The 21,228-nt window shown below is 45.7% G+C and overlaps 1 protein-coding gene across 3 annotated transcripts in view; it reads right to left on the bottom strand.

The window, feature by feature from the left end:
• Positions 1 to 15,995, bottom strand: part of LOC117166692 (uncharacterized) — a 165,071-nt gene extending 149,076 nt beyond the window's left edge. For 2 of the 3 annotated variants that reach the window (XM_076624089.1, XM_076624091.1), the window contains exons 1-3: positions 15,791 to 15,995; positions 13,648 to 14,820; positions 1,081 to 4,669 (exon numbers count right to left, since the gene is read on the bottom strand). In XM_076624089.1, the coding sequence (XP_076480204.1) occupies positions 1,081 to 4,596 (3,516 nt within the window). In that variant the 5' untranslated portion in view covers positions 4,597 to 4,669; positions 13,648 to 14,820; positions 15,791 to 15,995. Of the gene's footprint in view, positions 1 to 1,080; positions 4,670 to 13,647; positions 14,919 to 15,790 lie in introns of those variants that run through there. The other variant, XM_076624090.1, reaches the window with a different exon arrangement.
• Between the last annotated feature and the right edge of the window lie 5,233 nt (positions 15,996 to 21,228).

Genomic DNA, 21,228 nt, shown 5'->3' with positions numbered 1-21,228 from the left:
AAGTTGTTTTCGTATTATCATATTAAAACGATACTTCTAGTCGCAAAGTGGTATCAGAAAACCAACGAAAATATCTTTACGTGTAAGCGAGATAGTTCGTACAGGATCATTAAAATCGTACTCGGTCCTTTCATACGGTTCATTAATGTTCCAAGCAAGATTTAATCGCGGTTAATTATTTTCTAGCGACATTTCCCAGTCGATAACGCGTAGCTTCCGAGGACCGAATTAACGCAAAGGGATCTGCGTATTCGTGCAGGTTTTACGTAATTAGAGACAGAGAGAAGACCAGAAACTCGCAACTATGTATTTTCTATTATATGGCGGTTTGCCAACCGTAACGCGGTCTGTTTACGCAATTCGGTCGAAATCGTGCGAGGCGAAATTTGTGAAGTTCGAAATCGGCGTTGCACGCCAGATTACACCGGTCAGCTAGTCGGCGCAAACGGAACACCGTTCGAAACGAGTAAAAGAGGCTTTGCCCGTAATGACCGTTCCGCGTATACGCGATCGAGATAAAGAGCGAATCGAACATATCTCGGTTAATTCCGACTTGTAATTATTGGAAGAACCACTGACTCAGCACGCGGAACACAATATATACAACCGATGCGAAATGGTAAATGTAATTATTGGTTTGCTGTCAACCGTATCTTTCCAGCGAAGCTTATCTCGTTTCGAATTAAAACGGCCGAGTTTACGCTACTGGAACGATCGAGATAGTTGCGAAACCGTGCCCGTGAAACATCGTTGATTCGTGAAAATCCACGACCTTTCTCTCTAGAACGCGAAACCGATTAAGATCCTGGAATCGATAAAGTCAATCGTGTACAGATACTATTAACGCTGGATCGTAATAAAGCTTACGTTTAACTACTCGACCGTGTCTCGAATCGTACGCTGTAATTTATACTACGCGTGTATCACGTTATTGGAAACACACCTTACTTATGGCAGGGGAAGGTGGTCAAAGGTGCGAAACACCTTGCGCTATTTAATAGATCTTGCTATGCTATACTACACTACGTCTATAGAAAAGCAAAGAAAGAAGCGTAATAACGTTGGTTTCTTATCACTCACCGCTTTCACCGACTCGTAGTCTCCCTTTCGGAGCAGTTCCATCAGCCTCTGCCGCTCCATCTCCTCTTTCGTCACGTACACCTTGTTTTCCTTAAACCTCGCGTTCTGCACGTTCTCGTAATTGTCGCACAAAACGTTATGAAAACCGATCGGTCTCTGCTGACCGACATATTCGATGATCTTGCCGAACGAGTCACCAGCACTGTGCTCCACCGAATCTTTCGGTAAATCCTGCTTGAATTGAAGATTCTTCACTAACACTTCGTTCACTACCGAGCCACGATCGTCGGTCTCCTTCAGGTTCGTTCTTTCTCCTTTCTCGGTGTCCCATTTTTCAGATATCTCGCTGGTTTCCTTAGCATCGTCCATTGTCCGATCCGACGTCTCGTTCGATCGAAGACACGCGTCTTCGACCTTGAACTTTGCCGCCTGCCTTTCACTCTCCAGCTCGTCCACCGGAATAGTGGCAGTCGATAGATTGCTGTTCTCCCGCGTGTGACACGATTGGCTTCTGTCGGCCAGGTTCCCAGAATCGTAAGGGATCTCGAAGTCCTCGACGATCATGATCGGTTCCGTGACCTCCCGTTTTTCCTCTTGTTCGTTGCACTCTAACAAACCAGTTGCTGCGGATCGAGATTGCAGGTTCGTCGTCTTGATACCCTGAGGGGAACCGGATGAGTGAAACGTGACGAACGTTCTGGCAGGTTCGTTTTGTTGGTCCCGCTTCGTGCACGTCGCCGGTTCCTTCTTCTTCTCCGGAGGACCTCCTCTCGATCTACCGTTCGGCAGGCATTGCTGAATCTTCAGGCACTGACTCAATCCGATCTCCGGGTATCTGCAAACGGATGCTTCGCTCTTCTGATCGTCTTCTTCGATAGTCTCCAGGTGTTCGTACCGCAACTCACCGACCCGTTCGTAAACCTCCGCTTCTTCTTCTTCTTCTTCCTCCTCCTCGTCGTCGTCCTCCTCCTCCTCGTCCGCCTCTCTCTCTTTTTCGTTTCGTTCGTCGAGCATAACCGCTTCTTTGGGAGGCGACTTGAGATCTGATCGACCGCCTGTTCCACCTTCGCCATAAGCAGAAACCTGCAAAGAAGGTCGCAGGATCGATTGGAGGTCATCCACGTGAATCACCTGAGGCTGCAGGCTGCGCTCGTAAATCTTCTCCACGTGATTCGGCGAAGAATAGAGCGATCTGCTCGGAGACTTTTCCAAAGGACTGCTGCCCGCCGATCTGCTCTTTGCCGAATTTTGCTCGTTCAACTGTTGCAACGCCGCGTATACGCGACTATTAGGTTTAAAAGTGGATTGAGGCGAATCGATCGGCGAATTCCTCGCCCGATCGTCCTTCGAGTCCTGAGAACAAGGAATCTGGTCCCTCCTCGGCACAACCGGTGGCTTTCTAGCTTCTGACTGTGCGATGCCGCTTTGAAGATTTCTCGGTTTCGTGACGCGAGATTCCTGCTGACCTTGAAGAGTCCGGACACGCGCACCAACGGCGCCGTAAATAGTTTCCAGCCTCGTCTGATCCACCTTGTTGTCTCTCTTATCTTGAAGATACCTAGAATCGGCCGATTCGCCGGTAATCCTCAGGGTATCTCGTGTGGGCCGATCGACGCTCCTCGAAACCTCCATCGATTTACAGGCAGCATCGGCTGGTTTATCACCGGCTCGCGGTGAATCGCTCGTGAGAGCCGGGCGCCTACTTTCTCCGTCCTTATTTGGTGAGATCGGCTCGCCTTGGTCACCAAGGTTGCTCGGGCCCTTCGAAATGTTGTTCCCTCCACAGCCTCCTCTCGCTCTCTGGCCTGTCTCTTCCTTAACGAGCGCTCTCGTCGCGCCAATCGTGCTTTGATCGTGATTCTGAGATCGTTTAAACGACGCTTTCCTGCAGGGGATAACCGACGATGTGCCGCTGCTCGTCGCCACCGCGGTCGTGCTCGTGATCGTCGCCGCTGTCGAACCACCGGTAATGCCGGTAGCTACGCTGCTTACTCCAGATATCCTGCTATGATCAGACTCGTTTCTGGTCTTTACCAAATTCGTCAGCCTGTTGTCGGCCGCGCTTCTGACGCGACAGTTCTTTTCGGCCTGGTAGATTTGCGGCGATTCTCCTCCAATGCTATCCGCTTGACTGACTTCGTTGGTGGATTCTAATCGTCTGGATCTGAAACTGGAACTCAGGAGTCCTCTTTGAGGAATTCTCGAACCGGTAGAAGGGCTGATGTCTCGCGATCTACCTATCACGCTGTTCGGCGCGCTGAAGCCGTAATCTTGTTGCTTGCTTCGGTTCTTCAAGGCGAGGTACTCTTTATACGTGCCCCTACTCGTGTTCACGCCGACGTTCACTTTGTCCACCTTGCGTTCCAGTTTCTTGTCCGCGCGGCTAAGGTCGTCGTAGCTCGACGACGTTCCGTTCAACTTGTCCCTTCCTTCGTCTATCGATCTGGACCTCGAGTCTTGACGATATCTTCTTTGACTCTTTTGATCGGCGCTACTGTTCGATCTGATCAGTGGTTTCTCTCGAGACACCGAGAAATTCTGACTCTGTGTCTGATTCAACCACTCGTCCACCCTCTTCTGAACTTCGCCTTTGCGAAACAACACCTCTGGAACTCTGATTCGGCTGGTGTCCACGGTCACAGCCACTGGCGAAACGCACGAAGAGGAATTGTCCTCGGTCGGAGACGATGGAAGAACGTGTCTTACGGATTCCTTCTGCCTCTCCCGGGACCGCTGTCTCACTTGGGTCTGCTGGTTCACTTTCAGAACTGGTTGGGGTTTCTCCCGGCCCGGCGAACACTTGGGCTGCATCCTCGTCGCTAAGACTCTCGATTTTTCTTGCTGCTGTTTCTTCTGCTGATCCATCATGACAGCCTCGAAGTTCGACACGCTGATACTGCCGACGTCGCTCAAGTCCGACGATCTTCTGTAATCGAGATCCTCGTACTCGTCCAAGATGTTGTTCACCGATTGCGTGTCGATCGAGCTGATGCTCTTCGACTTGTTCCTGACTACGCTCTCGTCGCTACTCGAGTAACCGTGGTTCTGCTGTTGCTGCTGTCGATCGTGACTCGGCGGTCGTTTTGCTCGTTCTTTCGGTTTCTGATTCTGATACTTCAACACGGCGTTCTCGTAGCGTTGCAGAGGATTCTCTAAACCCGTTTCGATCGCCTCGTTCCTGTTTCTCTTTAAAGCTGGCGATTGCTTGATCTGTCTATGCTGAGCTAATTCTCTCTGATTCAACATCGAACTCTTCTGTAGCATCGGGATGCTCGGTTCACCACCGCGATACTCACCCTCTTGAACGATCTTCGGTTGAGCTATCGAACGGAAAGTGGTGAAACTCTGCACGTTCCTCGAGCTTAGAGTCGGAGCGGTGGCTTCTTTCGTCAGCTCTCTCCGCGTGATATTCGATCGAACGCGGCGATGGTCAATGCCCGGTACCGTGCCATCCTCATCGGCGAATGGAATGTTGCCGCCACCGGTTAAGGTCTTCAAGATTATTTCATCGTTCATTTTTCAGCGGTAATGCCAACGTACTCGCATTTTCGAATCTCCCAGGAAAAGTTCCTTTCTTCTTTCTGCCCTCCTGCAACGAACATTCCCGTCAAATTACTATGCATTACACGATACTTATACGCTGTTTAATATTTTCGCTGTAGACAGTGTACGAAATAACGTTAATTGCGTTATCCATGTAAATTAAGAAACGAAATTTTGCAACACAATTACTCAACGGCACGTCATCCTTTTAATCCGAAGTGAAAGGGTTAAAGATGGAGAGAACGCGAATGGCAAATTGAAAATGTTCGTTTGAAATTCCACTCTGAAATTCATAATTCAGGGAGACGAATAGTTTTTGAATATTTGATGATACGATGGCACGAAGACACAAGCTTCCATAAAACGGTTCTCCCATCGGCTTCCGGTTAAGCGGCAACCGCACGTTCTACCAATGGCGGAGTATCCGGTAGTTGACCGATATCCGGTCGGAATTAATTCGGTTTTCGGGCCTGGGGCGCATTAGATATTGTAATGGTCGGCCACGTGCTCGTGCGTCGAATCGTTAAAGACCATAACGGCCGCTTGGAATTCAATGTACCTGCTCAACCGTTGTACGCTGAATATTGACTATCGAGCAGTATATTTACGCTCGTCGCGTATATTTATATCATCGATATATCAAAAGATTAGGTCCACCTTATGAATTCATAAATACGCTTTCCGTAACATAAACGACTTGTTAATCGTTCCACACATTCATTTCAGACATACTCGTTAATCGTTATCAAAACGTTTAGTCAGGAATTCTCCCATGGGGATAGTACAAACTAATTCCTAATTATAATTTAATTAGCCGTGGATTCCATTCGAGTTACACACTCCAATTGGTTAAACTCGTTTGTTTCTAAATTGCCTTTGTTTCGTCAGCATAAATTTCCAGCTACTTATTTCTCAACGACTACCCGCTGATCGTTCCAAGAATTCCAGACAATTGCAGACAAGCAATTCCGACTACATCGATAGGATCACAGGGATAGTACGGAGCAAATTCTCAAAAATTTCAGCGATAAATATCGAAACGTCAAGTCCTGCTCGCCATGGCAGATTAGTTTCAATTCACGCGAGGGAATAGGATCACGAGCAGCGTAAATTGAATTAAACCGACGTCCCATCAAACGTATGTACTCCACACACCGTTCTAACGTTTCCCACGCGGCCTCGCCTCAAGGATCTCTCGGCTGGAGTTCTACTTTTAGATCTGTTCATCGAGATATCGGCCGTGGGCCACCGCGTCGCCGGGAGATTCGTGCGTAGAAATATGCCTTGTTCGCCCGTGGCCCCGTTCTCTCTCTGAAATTGACCCACAATTAAGACGTCGACCGCATGCTGCCTCGAAAATCCGACCGAGAGACGCGATTACCAGTCTCTTTCTCTCTCTCCTTCTCTTTATCGCGTTAACCTGGACCGCTAAACGACCAACAAAATCATTTCTTCCGAGACAATGCGCGGATCTGGTAAATAAAAGGAACGGAAAAACGGAAGAGAAAGAGAACGGAACGAAACAGAAGGTTCGTTGTAATTGTCATCTGGAAAAAATACATTCCAGCGGCGGCTGGAACGCGGCGCTCTGAATGGCGGCGTTCCATCGTCGTCGCTGAAACACGGAACGATACCGCAAAAACCTATTTTTCAGATGCACTGACCCGGATCTTAAATCTACCTCTGAAACCGTTACTGCGATCGCGTTACGCGGCTAATAACCGCGACCATCCATACCCAGTACTCGCCTGTTTCAATTCTGTGATAGTTCGCCATTGGTATTCGTTATTAACGAATTTTTTCTCTTTCGTCCAGAGCACAGGGATTGCGAGCTCGTAATCGAATACACCAACTAAACTAGCGTGTCTCCGGTAAATTATATGAAATACGGCGGTACGGGTGAGAAATCGGCAAAGATTCGATTCGCGACGCTCTAATGCTATGACGAACGGAATTAAATATTCCGAGCGCGTTGCGCTGCGATCCGGTGATCCTAAGAGTGAAGCGCGTAACGAGATGCATCAAGGTGCTATGATTATCACAAGATGATATTTTCATTTTTCAGACATATTTCCGTTTTGCTAATTGAAGTAGCTTAACCGAAAACGGTACACGCTTTTCCAGCGAATATTAATTCACATTGAGAATACGTAACGTAACGAAGAAGGATCTGGGAAGTTAAAAATATAATTAGTTGGATGAAAAAGAGAAACGAGAAGAAACCGCCACAAGTGGATGACATATGACTTGTTCAATTCGGTCCACCGGATCGGTGTAATTTGCGTCGCAATTGAAATCTAGCAGACTGAAACGGACCGGATCTCGATTGATGTCTGCCAGAATCAAAGAGTTAGCTGGGATTTAACACGATTCTCGGATCGTTGGCCGTGACTGGTTAGTATCGAAAGAAAAAGCTGCCGCCTCTAAAAAAACTCGAGGATTTCTGGTTACAGCAACTTTCCTTGGCATACATTTGCATGAATTTCATACCAATCGAGAACGTCAAATCAAACTAGACAATTTCGAAGTTTAAAAACTGACGCTCCAATGGATTCTGACATGTGTACTCTCCTGGTTGGGATCGTAAGAAAGAAAAGAAAAAAATTCTAATTAACATCCGATGTTTGTGAACGTCGAAATACCACACACGAGCATTTCCACTGTCTCGTGCCGTACTCGTTCGTATCCAATCGACGAGACTCGAAGTCGATGAATCGAGTAGCGCGCACGATTCAGGGGGACCACACACGAGTCGACGCCTTGTGTTTCCTCTCGTATGTGCCTCGGCGAGGAACGATCGCGCGTGAACGAATACTAATTATACGCGTGGACGATACACTTTCTTTGCACGGCTAACAGCTGATCTTTGCACTCGTTGTTAATTCGCATAACGCGATGCACACTTGTTACCATCGTGCAACGAGCCTACGCGATCGAGGCCGCGTGGGTTTGGGATACTTCTTTGCGTAGCTGCATGCACGCTTACCAACACGCCACCGTTTATGCCTTTCCTTTTATCATTCCGAGAGAAATTAAGGATGGATCGTAATTATGGCAAGTTGCCGAAGCTGGCTTGCCAAAGATAGTTGTGAGAATTCCAAATGACCAAATAGTATCCGAGATGTAATCGAAATAAATGGTAAAAAATAATGATAAATGACAGAGTAAAAAAGAAAAGAAAAGAAACGTCTCATTTAGAGAAAAGGCAACTGTACCACGGGAATGCTTCTCGATTTATTCGCTTCCGGACCACCCGGATTGCATGGGGTGTAAATAAAGACACCCCTATCTATCGAGGAAGCGTTTTTTAACCGTTGTACTTATGCTGCTGCACGGACCTTTAAACAGACATTGTTGGAGCAGTGCCAATAGCAGCGGAACGTCTCCGAGAGAACAACGTATCTGCTCGATTCATCGACAACAACGTCGAAAGACTCGCGTGCCTTCTGAATGGAACGGGGCAGGAATGCGTGAAGAGCAACGTGGGCAACTCGACCGTGGCACCGATTTTCTAATGGGTTAATAATCGTTGCAAGCATCAATCGCGAAAACACTCGTAAGCGTTAGTTTGGCTCGTTAAACCAGCTCGTTCGAGTGGCTTGTGCACGATGCTTAAACCTTTTTGACCCGTCAATTGATCGCGCGACGAGACCTTTAATCTCGTTTCTGCTTCACCCTACGTTGCTCTCTCTTTCTTTCACGTTTCTACGTCTCTATCGTTTCCCCCAATGATTCTGAACGAGGAACTGTCTCGACTGTGAGACCTGAATGTATAAAACGCATTATGTGCAAATTCGATCGTGTCACGAAAGCTTTGCGTAATTGCGTTGATTCGGTGACGTGATGACAGACAACTCGCAGTTGTACGGACATCGCACTCCCACTCGTGAATTTGATATCTGAATGAAAGGCTCGGTTTTTCATGCGTTAAAGCGTTTAATCGTACTACCACTTCGATGTGAAAAGCTTGTCCCTTTCTATAGGTACGACCTTCTGAGAGGATTTTTTCTAATAAAATTACAACGAAGAAAAGGCAAAGGAGAAAACCATCACGCGGAGTATCGAGATTTCGTCGAACATGATAAACGAAGTTTTGGCACGTCAAATGAAAATGAAGACTTCGTGCATCTCAAAAAACCCGCAGATTGACTTCACCATATCTGCATGATAATGTCAAACCATTAATCTTTCTAACAGATTGATGCTCACCTACGTAACGTCAGATAATACAACTCCTCCGCGCCACTTAATCACACACGCATTTCTGCATACAGGGTGTTACTACAATTCTGCTGCAACTCGAGCAGAAAATATTTTAATCAACGTGTAAAAGATCATATCGAAATATAAAGTGAGAAATTCTTATCGGAAGATTGCATTTACCCGAATGGTTTTAATTTTAGATAATCTTATATATAAGAAAGGAATAAGGTCACAGATGCACACGATTGGAGCATAAAGTAAAAGGCGATGAAGTGTGAAATAAAGGACCGAGGAGACAGAGTGCATAACCTAATTTCGAACAAAACGTGACCCTAGTTGTTCGTTCATTCAGAAAGGATCTGTTAATGAAACACCGTGTAGATTCGCATCAAAGCACGAGCGGCCACAAGAGTCTATGATGATGGAAGAAGATTATATCCGCGTAATGGTAGATATTTTATCACTGCATAATTAAAATATATTAGCGAGAATTCTCTTTTCTGTCAGAATCGGTACAAAATTCTATGAGCCACGGGAATTGAAATTTTTCGTTCCGAATTTGTGAACGCCAGGGAAAGACACGTTTGGAATATCAATCATTTCACAAAGACCGGCGATGTAACCGAGGTACCATTATACCGAAGTACGTGATATGGATATTAATGGGAGGCAAAAAAATCTCGCCTCGAGGATATTAAAAATCGTAGCCATGGAAGATGAGCATCGAACGTTTCAATATTCCCTCTTTAATACATCTCGTTATAAAAGTTTCATTACATCTTTAGGATTTTTAATAGGGAACTCGATCCTCGCGGATATAGATACTGAACATTCAGAAGTACAGAACTGCGCCAGCTCATGAAATTATTCAAACACTTACCTCAGAAAGTTTTTATGAATATATTATGAGCACGGTGCAAAATCTTTTGAAATTTAATTTGAAATGTAAATAAACAAATGCAGAATATAAGTGAACGATTCTAGGACCTAAATAAACGACCTTACAAAATTGAATTTCAAAGTTAGTACAAACACGTGAGCAAAAGACATGGGAGAGAACGGCTCTCCCTATTTTCTTGGAAAATCTAGAAAAGTGAGTTTCCAAGTTAAGGATGCCACCCAGATTCCTCGGAAAAAATCGGAATAGATGTATCGCTTCTAACCTTTCGTCCCTATTCTTCTCGATGGTATCCCAGTGGTTCTCGAGAGAACCTTCTGAAAACACTCGATACCCTTTCACGAGCTCCTACCCTGCTCCTCTACCATGTTCCTAAGCCGATGGGCTATTCATGGCCCTGACAAGGCTAGCCTTTGAGGTGTATGACCTGTGCAACTGCACCGAGCGAACCACGCATAGAAATGCCCCGTGAAACGATTGCTATTTCTGTTCATATCGCGATGCTCCCTTTGATCGTTGCTTGCTATTTATCATATGCCGCGTGGTTACAGTGTAACGCGCGGGTTCCTGCAATTAAGAAAAAGATTCCATTCTCCTTTGAAAGAGCGCCCCCGCGATTGAATTTTGCGACACACCGTCCGTGGCCACCTCGCTCTATTAAGTCTTCCTTTCCCTATTCATCGTTAATGGCTTGCAAACCTCGGAAGTAGCGGATCCTTCACGGTCGCTGATTAACTCTTCGTGCCTGACTCGTGTACCTCGTGTTGTAAATCAACCAAGGCTTGAACGTTTGTAAATATTTATTGCCAATTGCAGCTTGCTTTTTCAGAACTTTAAGTACGGTTACGTTTCCATAAATCGTTCCCTCGAAACGTAAAAATATGACAAACGTAAATACAATATCGTTACCCGTACGATACACGAAGATAAGCGATCCACAAACTTTCTAAATTTTCTATAAAGTTTGTATTAAATTTCCTTCAAATTCCTACAGAATTTATTCTACGCGATCGCCGCGCATCTAAAGCTCGAATAAAATATTAATATTGCTCGCTGACGGCAGCCATATTCGAACGGTTAATGAAATCTTTAAGATTGTTCATAAAGTACGGGAATATGTTTTTAATAAACGATATTAGAGATGGAAGTCAGCTTTTTTTTTTAATTTTAAAGTCTTTAATGATAACTGTAATAAGAAGCACTCTTTGCGACTTTTTTTACTTTGAGCAAAGATTCTCTCCACGTGGGGCCTGATTCGTGGCCCGCAGATGTGGTCCCCAGGGGCCGTACTCCTGTCTTCTCTCTCTTCTTCCCCTCTTCTTCTATTTTTTCCCGGCCTTACAGAGAAACGGGTCGTTTTTCTTTGCAAATAAACCACGTGCCCATTTCTGACAAGACAATGTGCGTTGCCAACTCGTGCGAGATATCGTACCACCGCGATGCGAAATGAGTTTTTTCTTTCGAGGGTCCTCGCTGTACGCGACTTATTTATATCCTTCGTTATTGCCCTAAATTTGGACCAGCTCCTCTGCCGCTTTGTGACGCGATTGGATGAGAAAAGAGGCAGCTTTATTCGTGAGAAATGTTTCGCAACGTTCGAAATGATGACCCTCGATCCACGACAGATGTTTAAAGCCAGAATTCAAAGGCATTCCACGCTCGGGGTGTAATCCCTATTTTCACAACTGTACGTGATACAGATCCTTGCGAGAAAAGTAGATTACGAATTTCCCATTGGTCGAAAGAATTATCTGTCTCGCAAAGAGAACTCATTGTAATCGATTAGAGTTCATTGGCACGTCCAGAGGACTCCGTTGATTGAATTCAACGTCGTAACCATGCAAGCTCCCGCCATCTGGCCAAGGGAAAAAAATTTAATTTCGTCGAAATTAAGGAAGGAACGAAGTACAACGAGCTTTCGTAGGATTTCGTGCAGCTACAACGTTAACGAAGGCGTGATTCCACGATATTGGAGGCAATAGACGTCGTCGAAAACGCTCCCACAGACGTTCGATTCCTCGGAACGGAGCAGCCTGCCGGCTGCTCGTCTTTGATCTCGCTTTTGTACCGGATACACTCGTTACGAGGCGGCGCTCTCTCTTTTCAAAACCGAGCGACGCGACGCCGTGCCGGGCTGCAAGTGCATTCACACGAAGATAACCAACACGAACGAGCGGCGCGCAGCCATTCTCGTCGCATTGTTCGGCTCATTCGGAGACTGATAATCGCGGGGAATATGAATCGGCCCGTGGTGAATGTTCGTCCAGCTTTATCGTACGGCCACGCACGCTGTAGTGCTTTGACCGTTCGTTATTCGTGGCACGAGCTCCGGTTCATCCAGTAATTTCGCGTCAATCGTTATTTTTCCCGAATCCCTAATGACGCTGGTAATTCGAAAATTTATTCCGGGAACGAGGTTATCACAATACGAAAATGTTCCCGATTTATCTCTTGAAAACAATGCTCGAATAAATGCGCCAACGTCCGAACGAAACTTTCAAATCCGCATTATCTAAATTTATCGGATTTATTAATACAAAATATCGTAAAGTATCGTACAAGGTGTTTTCAGTAATCATAATACAATCGAGAAAAATAAATCGAAAACATAGAATAAGATTACTTCAGGCTTATTTTTCCATATAGAAATACATATTTTCGGAGACGATCCGTGTACACGAAACGCATGGACGTAAACATTTCGCAAAATCCATTATAGCCGTAATTAAGCGGGATAACGAGCAAACGAATTTATCAACGCGATTATCAGCTTGTAAAATCGTTAAGTTTTAACACAGCATTCGTGTGACTATACGGTCGAACGATCGAAACGAAACAAAACCGAAAACGAACCCGCGATAAGTCATCACCGCGCCCATGAAACTTTCTTTGTTCGCATTTTGCGCGTTAACCGGCTCCGCGTCTGCCGATCGTACGAGCGTAGTACACCCACGCTCGCCCCGTCATTCGATCTTCGTATCAAGCTAGAGGGGATTCTCTCTGCGTAGGATTCTGTGAATGATACCGTAGAACGACGTGAAATTGTCGAGAACGGTGCATACTACGATGCCGCGCTGCCTGTATCTTTAATTACTGTGACACTGTCGATTACTACTAATATATTGCAATATCATATCAGGCAGCTGACGATTAACTCAGCAAACGCACGTATCTTTACTGCGGATATTCAGGCAACGTTTCTGGCGAACATTCGTTCTTAATGAACGACTATCATTACTTTCCTCAGATTTAAAAATCAATTTTATATGTATCAACTTTAGTTAAAGTTCCATCAGTCGTTCTACACCAGTCACAAACTTATCGGTGAGCTAAGAAAAAGAATACTGTTGCGAATTCTCGACTATAGAGCAACCGATCAGGTCAAACCGATCGGTCGATATCGCGTACCTCGAATGAATCAACGCTCAGGGTGAAGGAGGTTTAATAGATCGAGTGTTAGTGTAATCTCTAGCACTGTATTTGTTGTATAAAAATAAAGTGTGATGTTATGAACACAGCAGTGGTAAGATCTTGTTGGGAATGAAGTATTTCGCCCGCATAGTACGATGTCTGATGAACTGTCCTCCTACGTTGCTGATTCTCCCTACGAGCCGTTGGGTTTCATCTGTCCATCGTACCCTTTCGGCTGGCCATTTCCCGGGGTTTTTTTATCTGACCTCGGAGTCATTAGGTTTACAGCTCGGGGAGGACACGTAATTCGGAATTTCCTAAAGAAAGGAATAGGCCTGTCCGTACCGTAAACGGACGGTAACTCAAAATTCCGAACAAAAACGAAGTGTTCAAATTTGCGAATTACGACACTTCTAAAGAGACTCATAAATCACGGGTGGCGAATCTACTTTCGAGTACGAGCATTATGCGAGCATGTGTAAAGGCATGTAGAATGTACAGTACATACATACCTAGCGTGACGCATTCGCTGGGATCGGATCTCTCCTGCCGACTACTCCCGGTAATCGACTGTGGCTACGTTATCCTGGCAATTTCTGGCTGCGCTAGCAGAGCGTAATTTCGTCGTAGCCGGCATTAACCGGTGGTGCACGTTGTCAGCCACTCGATGCCCTGCGCCATCGGTGATTCCTGATTGCACACCGAATGGGTCTCGCTATCAGTCCAGCGCCGCCAAGTCATCCGCTGATTTGTGACAACAGGTATGTACTACGCGACTCGACGCGTGATAGTCACGAGAGAATATCGTGATGCACTATCGGGCAAGGGAAACAACTCGTAGAACACCAAAGTAAGAAGACGAAGAAATATCACGCCTGCTCGTTCAACCGATAGACCCTCGCGTCTTCTTCGGTGAAAACTTTTGCACAGAGACGTTTCGATTCGAAAGGGAACAGTGCAAAAATCACAAGCGTCGCACTAACGCTTCGTCGATTTGAGACTCGCGAGACTCACCAGACTACTTTTCCATCAAAGTACAACTTTTCATGGGGGTAACTTCAAGTCAGAATAGGACATTGGCTCGAGGTTTCGAGCACGTTCGTGTATGATCGTACCCCGAGTAAACACTGTGATTTAACCGGATAGAGATTCACCGTGCGCTGATTACATTCCTTTCGTGACGGGCCTCGCACAATCAATCACTGGCTTCTATTTCTGCCGGCGTCTCAACCGAGATACCAGCAGACCGCAAGCATCGTTCGTGGAACACTTCAGCCACTGTGTTATTTATCGGCGTGTCTTCCAGAATCTTTTCCTTCTGCCAGCGAACGCATCGATCGTGCAATTTAACGTCCCCGTGACGCTCTCCGCGTATAGATGATGTTTAACGATCGTCGGTACCATTTCTTTTTATCCGCTCGAAAGCACAGGTTTTTCGGCAACCACTGAAATATCGTTGGAATGTCTCGTAACTCTTTCTTTCCGGTGTTGTTCGTCGGACACGTCAGTCAACACGATTAATCACACCGTCGCCGAGTCGAACTTTTCACGGGCGTCTAATTGTGCAACCGGACTCACTATCAGTCCGACGCGACGGACTGACAGTTCAAACACTGTTATCAGCCGCGGGAACGAAGCAGTGCACGCAGCCTATCGCTCGATGCTATGCCGGAACGACGCGCCTTCTGTAAAACGATCGTCGAACATTAATCACCATGGTTTGGTGAGCGTGCCAGGCTTCCGGTTTTCGCGCCCCTTCCACCGTCTATCGAGCAAACCTGTGAAGATCGACGGGTATCGTTGGTTGTCGTAACTCGTTCGACGAAGAGATGCGTTCGCATTGAGAAACAGAAGAGGGCAATTCGTTATGGACGAGTTGCAGCCCGGAAGAGGATCGTAAAGAACGATATAATTTATCGATACGAAGCTACAAACTACAGTATGTACTTATTATAACCTAACGAGCAAGGGTCATTTTTTTTATCTCTCAATGGACAGATAAAAAAGGAGAACTCGGTTAGGTATCAAGAGGCAATAAAATTGATGGTAATAAGCGACAGAGAAGAAAAAAGGGAGAAGGAAACTGGAGGAGTATAAATTTTGACAGCGTTACGATAGAAAGGTCCCGGTGGAATGGACGAGGTTAAACTCGAGAGAGACAATGAATTTTGGATTATGTCGCGGCGCTGTTAAAAGACGACGAAGAGATTAAACAAGCTTAAGGAGCGACAGACGAGTCGGATACCCTTCTTAAGAAATTACCTGAGAAAGATCTTGTAAGCGGGGTGTGATCTTAAGGGCATTAAAATAATTGTCTGCTACTGTCGACACTAGAGGGGCGAACTCGCATATTTCACCTCATAGCGACGTCGTAGAAATCCACTGTGGAAAACATGGCTCGTCACGGTAGCTGATATATGCTCTCGTGTATTCCACGGGAAAGAAAACAGAAACACGGAAAGAGAAGTTGTTCAACGAAGAATGAAAGAGAACAAGCTGGAAGACGAAACGGAGCTGCGAACGCAACGCGACAACCGGAGACGCCTCGGGTCGAGAGAGTTTGAATAACGCGGCTGAAAAAAACAGTCGGTAAATTAACGATGCTCGCAATTATGGATGAGAAAGGAATAATACTTTATTTCAACGAACAATCACCTGCGCGATGTCACTAAGAAAACCGTACCACATATTATCTCCAGACTTTTCACAGATATATTTTTCTCAGAGAAATATCGCTCGCACAATGGAGGAAAAGATCTCTTGATTTTATCTCACTGCACTGATATCTCACGAAATTGGTCGGTGAGCCGATCTGTCGAAAATCAAGACGCAGGCGCGATGCACAACATCGATCCTCTCGATCGCGCTGGCGCGGTAAGACTGCCGCGTGGATCGGGATCGTGATCGAGGGACGACAAACAGGAGCGGAGCAACCGAGGGTCCGATTTCCTTAGGGCCCCGCCTTCGATGTGCCATAGGACGATACGATATATTCGTAGTTTTTGTTGAAACCGTATTGTTGAATTCTAGAGAAAGAATCAAGCTACGGATGTATAAAATATCGCAGCGTTACGATCAACAGTAGAAGATAATAATTCTTGCTGGAATTTCGAAAACCATATTCTCAAGGAAAATGTGCGAGTTTTATCGCAGAGTAGCTACAATTCTCGATATTATTTTTCTTCCGTGGCTCTTCATAAATCGTGGTTCGTGTCTTCAATTTTATAAACGTAGCTCGTGCCCATAGGAAAGAAGATTCTTTCAGCCAACAAATACGAACGAAAAGAAGGAAGAAAATTTTTGTTCGACCATAGTCAGGGAAGACGAATGAGATCGGGGTGAAGGCATCACGCAACACATCGCGCCGTGGCATCGTTCAATTAAATTAATGAAACGTCACAATTCCATCCCTCTGCATCGATACCATCGAAACAAAATAAAACTCAACCGACAGGCGCGACGTTTTAACGAAATTAAACTATCACCACTCGAGAACCGATAAGTCAACAATTCCCGAATGTCAACAGCGACTGTATCGTTGATCCCGCTGCATCGGTGAGCACTAAAAAAACTGCACGCCACCGAACCCAAAAATAAAGCGAACAAACTATCAAAGCTACCACTGGGTAATACCGATTCTGAGATGAAGCGCCGTCCACGTTGCTCCGAAAATTCCACACAGTCGAAAATCAAGTTTGACCGGCGGTGGCCACGCGGCCTCGAGCCCCTCGATCGTGCGAGAAGAGTGACGAGCACGAGGAGCTCGTGACGAAACACCGAGTTCCCAGGTAGTCAGGCCAGGGAATGTGGCGAAGCTGGTTCCGATAGGAGACGGAGGTGCCCCAGCTGCGTACCACATGGGCACATACCTGCAGGTATGCGTGCACTAACACCAGCCATCAAGGTGCATACACAGTGACTCTTGTGAGCGTCTCCCTCATTAAGAAACTCGACTGGTCCACGGCGTGGACGATGTTTTTCGCACACGGACAAAGTTCAACGCACACCATCGAACGAAAACGCGTCGAAGGGCAACGAATAAGGTCTGACGCTACGAATCGAGTCCCACGTGGTTTCTCTTCTATTTAATCTCGAGATTCTTATTCGCGGTCGCGCCTCGAACGCGCTACCTGAATTTCAAGCTTTTTTGTTTCTTCTATATCTTTTTCTTTTTTTTTTTTTTTGTTTCTCTTCTTCTATCTCGTTTTTACGGCGAGGTATACCAGCAGGATTTGTTGGTTCATTTTCACTACGATGTTAAGTTACATGAGTGAAACGAACGATTACATCGCCAGCGGGCAACTGTACGTACATATGAGAAAAGGCGACTTCGCGGATTTATTAATGTATCGCGCGACGGAAGTTCGTAGAGTCGTATTACTCGAATGGGAGTCGCGCGTGCATATCGCACGTTTTTCACGTGAACTTGTGCCGCGCCTATTCACCGATATAAGCTTGTAGTTTATTCCGGCTCGTAATAGCCGTACAACCGTCGCTTTTCCACCCGTGAATCGAATTATGAGCTCGCCACCGCTTGCATAATAGCCTTCACCGAGCTTTGTACGCGACTTCGTTCAGCCCCTTAAATATTCACGCTTCTTAATTAATTTCTTACCTCAAAATTTTAATTTTCCAAAAAACATCCTTCCAAAAATCTACGAATTTTGCATAAGGAATATCTTCGAAAATTTCATTTCCATCTCACGTAAGAAAGAAAAAAGAAAAAGAAAAATCAAGAGAGAAACATAAAACACCTCTGGTCGGTTTTTCGTTAGAGTTTTATCTCCATACAGAAGGAAACAGGAAGCAACGAGTTCAACGAGAGGGACGTCACGCAAAAACGGAAATTAATCCAAGGAAGAACACGCTGCATTAACTTCTTTCGCCTGTTTCCCGTCGGTAAACAGATTTTTACGATCGAGAAACTGGAAAGCATTGTTTCCCTGTATAAGCTAATATTTCCTGTGAGAGACCCGGCGGCGACATCCGTAAAAAAGCTTAAATGTTCTTCATCCCCAAGTAAATCGTGCAGCACGAGCTGCGAGTATGTTCGCTACGAGCACGGAATTGTTTACGAGGGAGTTTAAGGGTTGACGAGAAGGGTGGTGGCGCATTATGCCAGGGCAAACGACAAACCACCGAGAACGAGAAGTTTCCTCGTTCCTCGCCAGTACTTCCGTGAAACAAGCCTTCCACGCGCGTAGCGTGCGTTCGCCTCTCGCTCTGCAGGTACCCAAGGACTCTGAGACTCGTCGTGTCGCCGTTGGAAAATTCAACGCGAATCTTAGGAATTTGAGCGCGGGACGGCGCGAGATTAGGAACTAGTCAAAAGTTTACAGGTTTACCTACCAAAATTGACGCAACTTCCCAAGCGAGCTTTTAACTGCGAGCTTCAAGTTTGCGAATTAACACGTTACCTCTCCGTAAACACGACCTATGAAACTTTGTCTCGTGTCCGGCGACACTCGTGCAAATAAACGTCTTGAGGAGGGCCGCTTTCAGAGAAAACGTTGTTGCTTAGATATGCAAACCGATGCACGTAGAGAACGATACATAGAAAGGGCATTTGGAGTATGTACTAGAGAACAAAAAACAGGATGACACGGAAAAAGAACAGAGACGTTGAGACCGCCGGTGTCGATGCTTGAGAAAATTCTGAGCAAAACTTTCGCCATAGTCTCCCGAGAAAGGATTTCGTTTGTCTCGCTTTCTCATTGTAACGCTCAGGTTTCTCGCTGCGAAAGTTCTACGAACTCGCAACACCAATAGCTGGAAACTTCGCGCTACCTTTTTACTAATTAGGTAACAAAATATATTTCCTCTCTTGCCAGCTGCAGACGTTGCAATGCTGTAGTCGTCGAAAGACGACTGTGAATCATGGGTGTCGTATTCCAGACAAAGCGACTACATCGACGATGTGATTTCGTCGAGACAAAAGCAGCCTCGAATACAGAAACACGTCAAACGGCGTCAATTTTCAATAATCTTTTATCCGTGCTTAGCATCGCTGGTTTCGACATTTCAACGTTTCTCTGTCGGACTAGGCACGATTCGAGGAATTCCTCGGTCAGACAGGGAGGATATAGTACATAATCCTTGCCAACACTGGCCAGAACGAGCCGATGTTGCGTGAATCGTGTTGTTCGCGGCGTTAATGCAGAATTCACGTCGGCAGCTGCACACGACAATCTAGCTGCGTAGTTCGAGAGAACGTTAACTGGCCCATTGCGCGGCGCGTCGCGAATGCAAACGCGCTCGCCGAGAATTCTCGAACCGCGTTAAAGCACGCCCGAAGCCAGAGGAATGGGTCAACCCTAGCTAAAGTTGAGAATTTCGACTACCTCTTCGCCTCAAAAATAGTTATTATATTATAGAAAAATAGTTACTATATTATAAACGCTATGCGTTTATTCTACAAAGTGATCGCGAAAATTTTTCCCGAAAATCATACGGGATCGTCGACAAAAAACATCACCAAATGTTATTAGTCTCTGGAAATTCCAGATTTTATTCCGCAAACGAAGATAATCATGTAACTGAATTACAGAAATGAAAGTAGAAAATTAGAAGTACGAATTAACAACTCCGAGAAACCATACCATGGCGAATTTTTCCGGATAATTATTCGAAAAGTTTCACGATGCCTGTTTCTGAAAAGCTACCTGATCCACTCGCCTTTATTATCATCGAAACGTGAAATGTCGAGAAGCACTGGCCATCAAAAATGTGTAATTTCTAGATAAATGTGGTTTCGCCCGTAAAATTACAGGGGACGGTTCAGTTAGTGACGTGTATTTTCTGCAACCGGTTTCCGGATGCGATTCCAAGCCTTTTCAGTCCACCGAGGGTCGCGTATTACCGCGACTGAAACGAACGGCCATCGTGAAACCTCGATGTTTGCTTGTCTCAGGAACGTTTTAGCACTGCTAACCTCGAATCTTTATGTTGATCGACGTCTTGGTGCAGGTCGAATAGGAAAATAACTACGACCTATTAGATCCGCTACGTTTTTCCTTCCGTCTAGCAAACCGTTACGAGGTCGCGCAATTGCGATTCGGTTTTATAGCTCGAATTTCAAGACTCGTCAGATATCTTCGTGTCACGTCGCTCGGAGAACGCGTTGCGGCCACTTTACCGCGTCACAGTGACATTGGTATCGCTTAATGTCTCGATACGACTGATGATTATATAGAACTGATCTCTGTCGTGTTCGTGGTAGGAAAAGACGCGAAGTCAAAGACTAGAGTGACTCGATGATAACGATGGAATTGAAGTAGGTGCGGTGTTCGTGTATTTAAAGTGGAGCACAGGCGCAAAAAGCGCGGTTGAGCAGGAAACGAACGATGGAATTATTGCGAGCGGAAACTGCTCTTCGAGGCCAAACCTCCAGAGGTCGGGTTCGCTCTACAGCATACTTTAACGATACTTTATGATCCCCTTTCCGTTTCGTGATGGAACGTTTCGAAGACCACCGCGATAATTGTTCGGTTACCGAGAAGGAGAACAAGAAGAAACAGAGAATAACCGCGAGGCTGAACTAAATCGATAGACTGTTCATCAAGCGGTATAAATATTGTAACATTTATTTCTCTCGAGAGAGGAATGACCGTAAATGGCAGAGAAATGTAAACCAGTCTGGTGGAATTACTGGTTAAATTTCACAAAAGCCGCGTGTTCTCCATAGCCCACGGCAGGTACCGCGTCGAATTCCTCCGTGGCGAACAACGATGAAGGAACGCCAATAAACTACAATCCCGCAATAAATAACTAACCGACGATATAGTTGATTTCCGTGCAACTCCGTCGCGTTAACCAGCTTCCATTAGAGTTCGTTGAAACTATTCCCGGTACGGAAACCAAAAGGCAGAAAAGCGGCTAGCCAACGACTTTCCCCGACAGTTGTTTGGAAATTTCCTGTAGAAACCAAACGGATGGTGCTCAATACACGCGGATACGTAAGGGCTGACGACCTGGTTGAAAATAGGGGTGCGTGTGCATACAGAGCAGAAACTCCTAAACTGCCTTAAATTCCTTGCCTTTGTCCTCTGTGTAGGCGGCTTTTTGAGTGGCTATATTTTAACGCAGGATCGGAA

This window comes from Bombus vancouverensis, chromosome 14, assembly GCF_051014615.1.
Source record: "Bombus vancouverensis nearcticus chromosome 14, iyBomVanc1_principal, whole genome shotgun sequence".
NCBI classification, from domain to species: Eukaryota; Metazoa; Arthropoda; class Insecta; order Hymenoptera; family Apidae; genus Bombus; species Bombus vancouverensis.
Note: the sequence above shows the minus strand (reverse complement) of the source record. Positions and strands in the feature narration are given on the sequence as shown.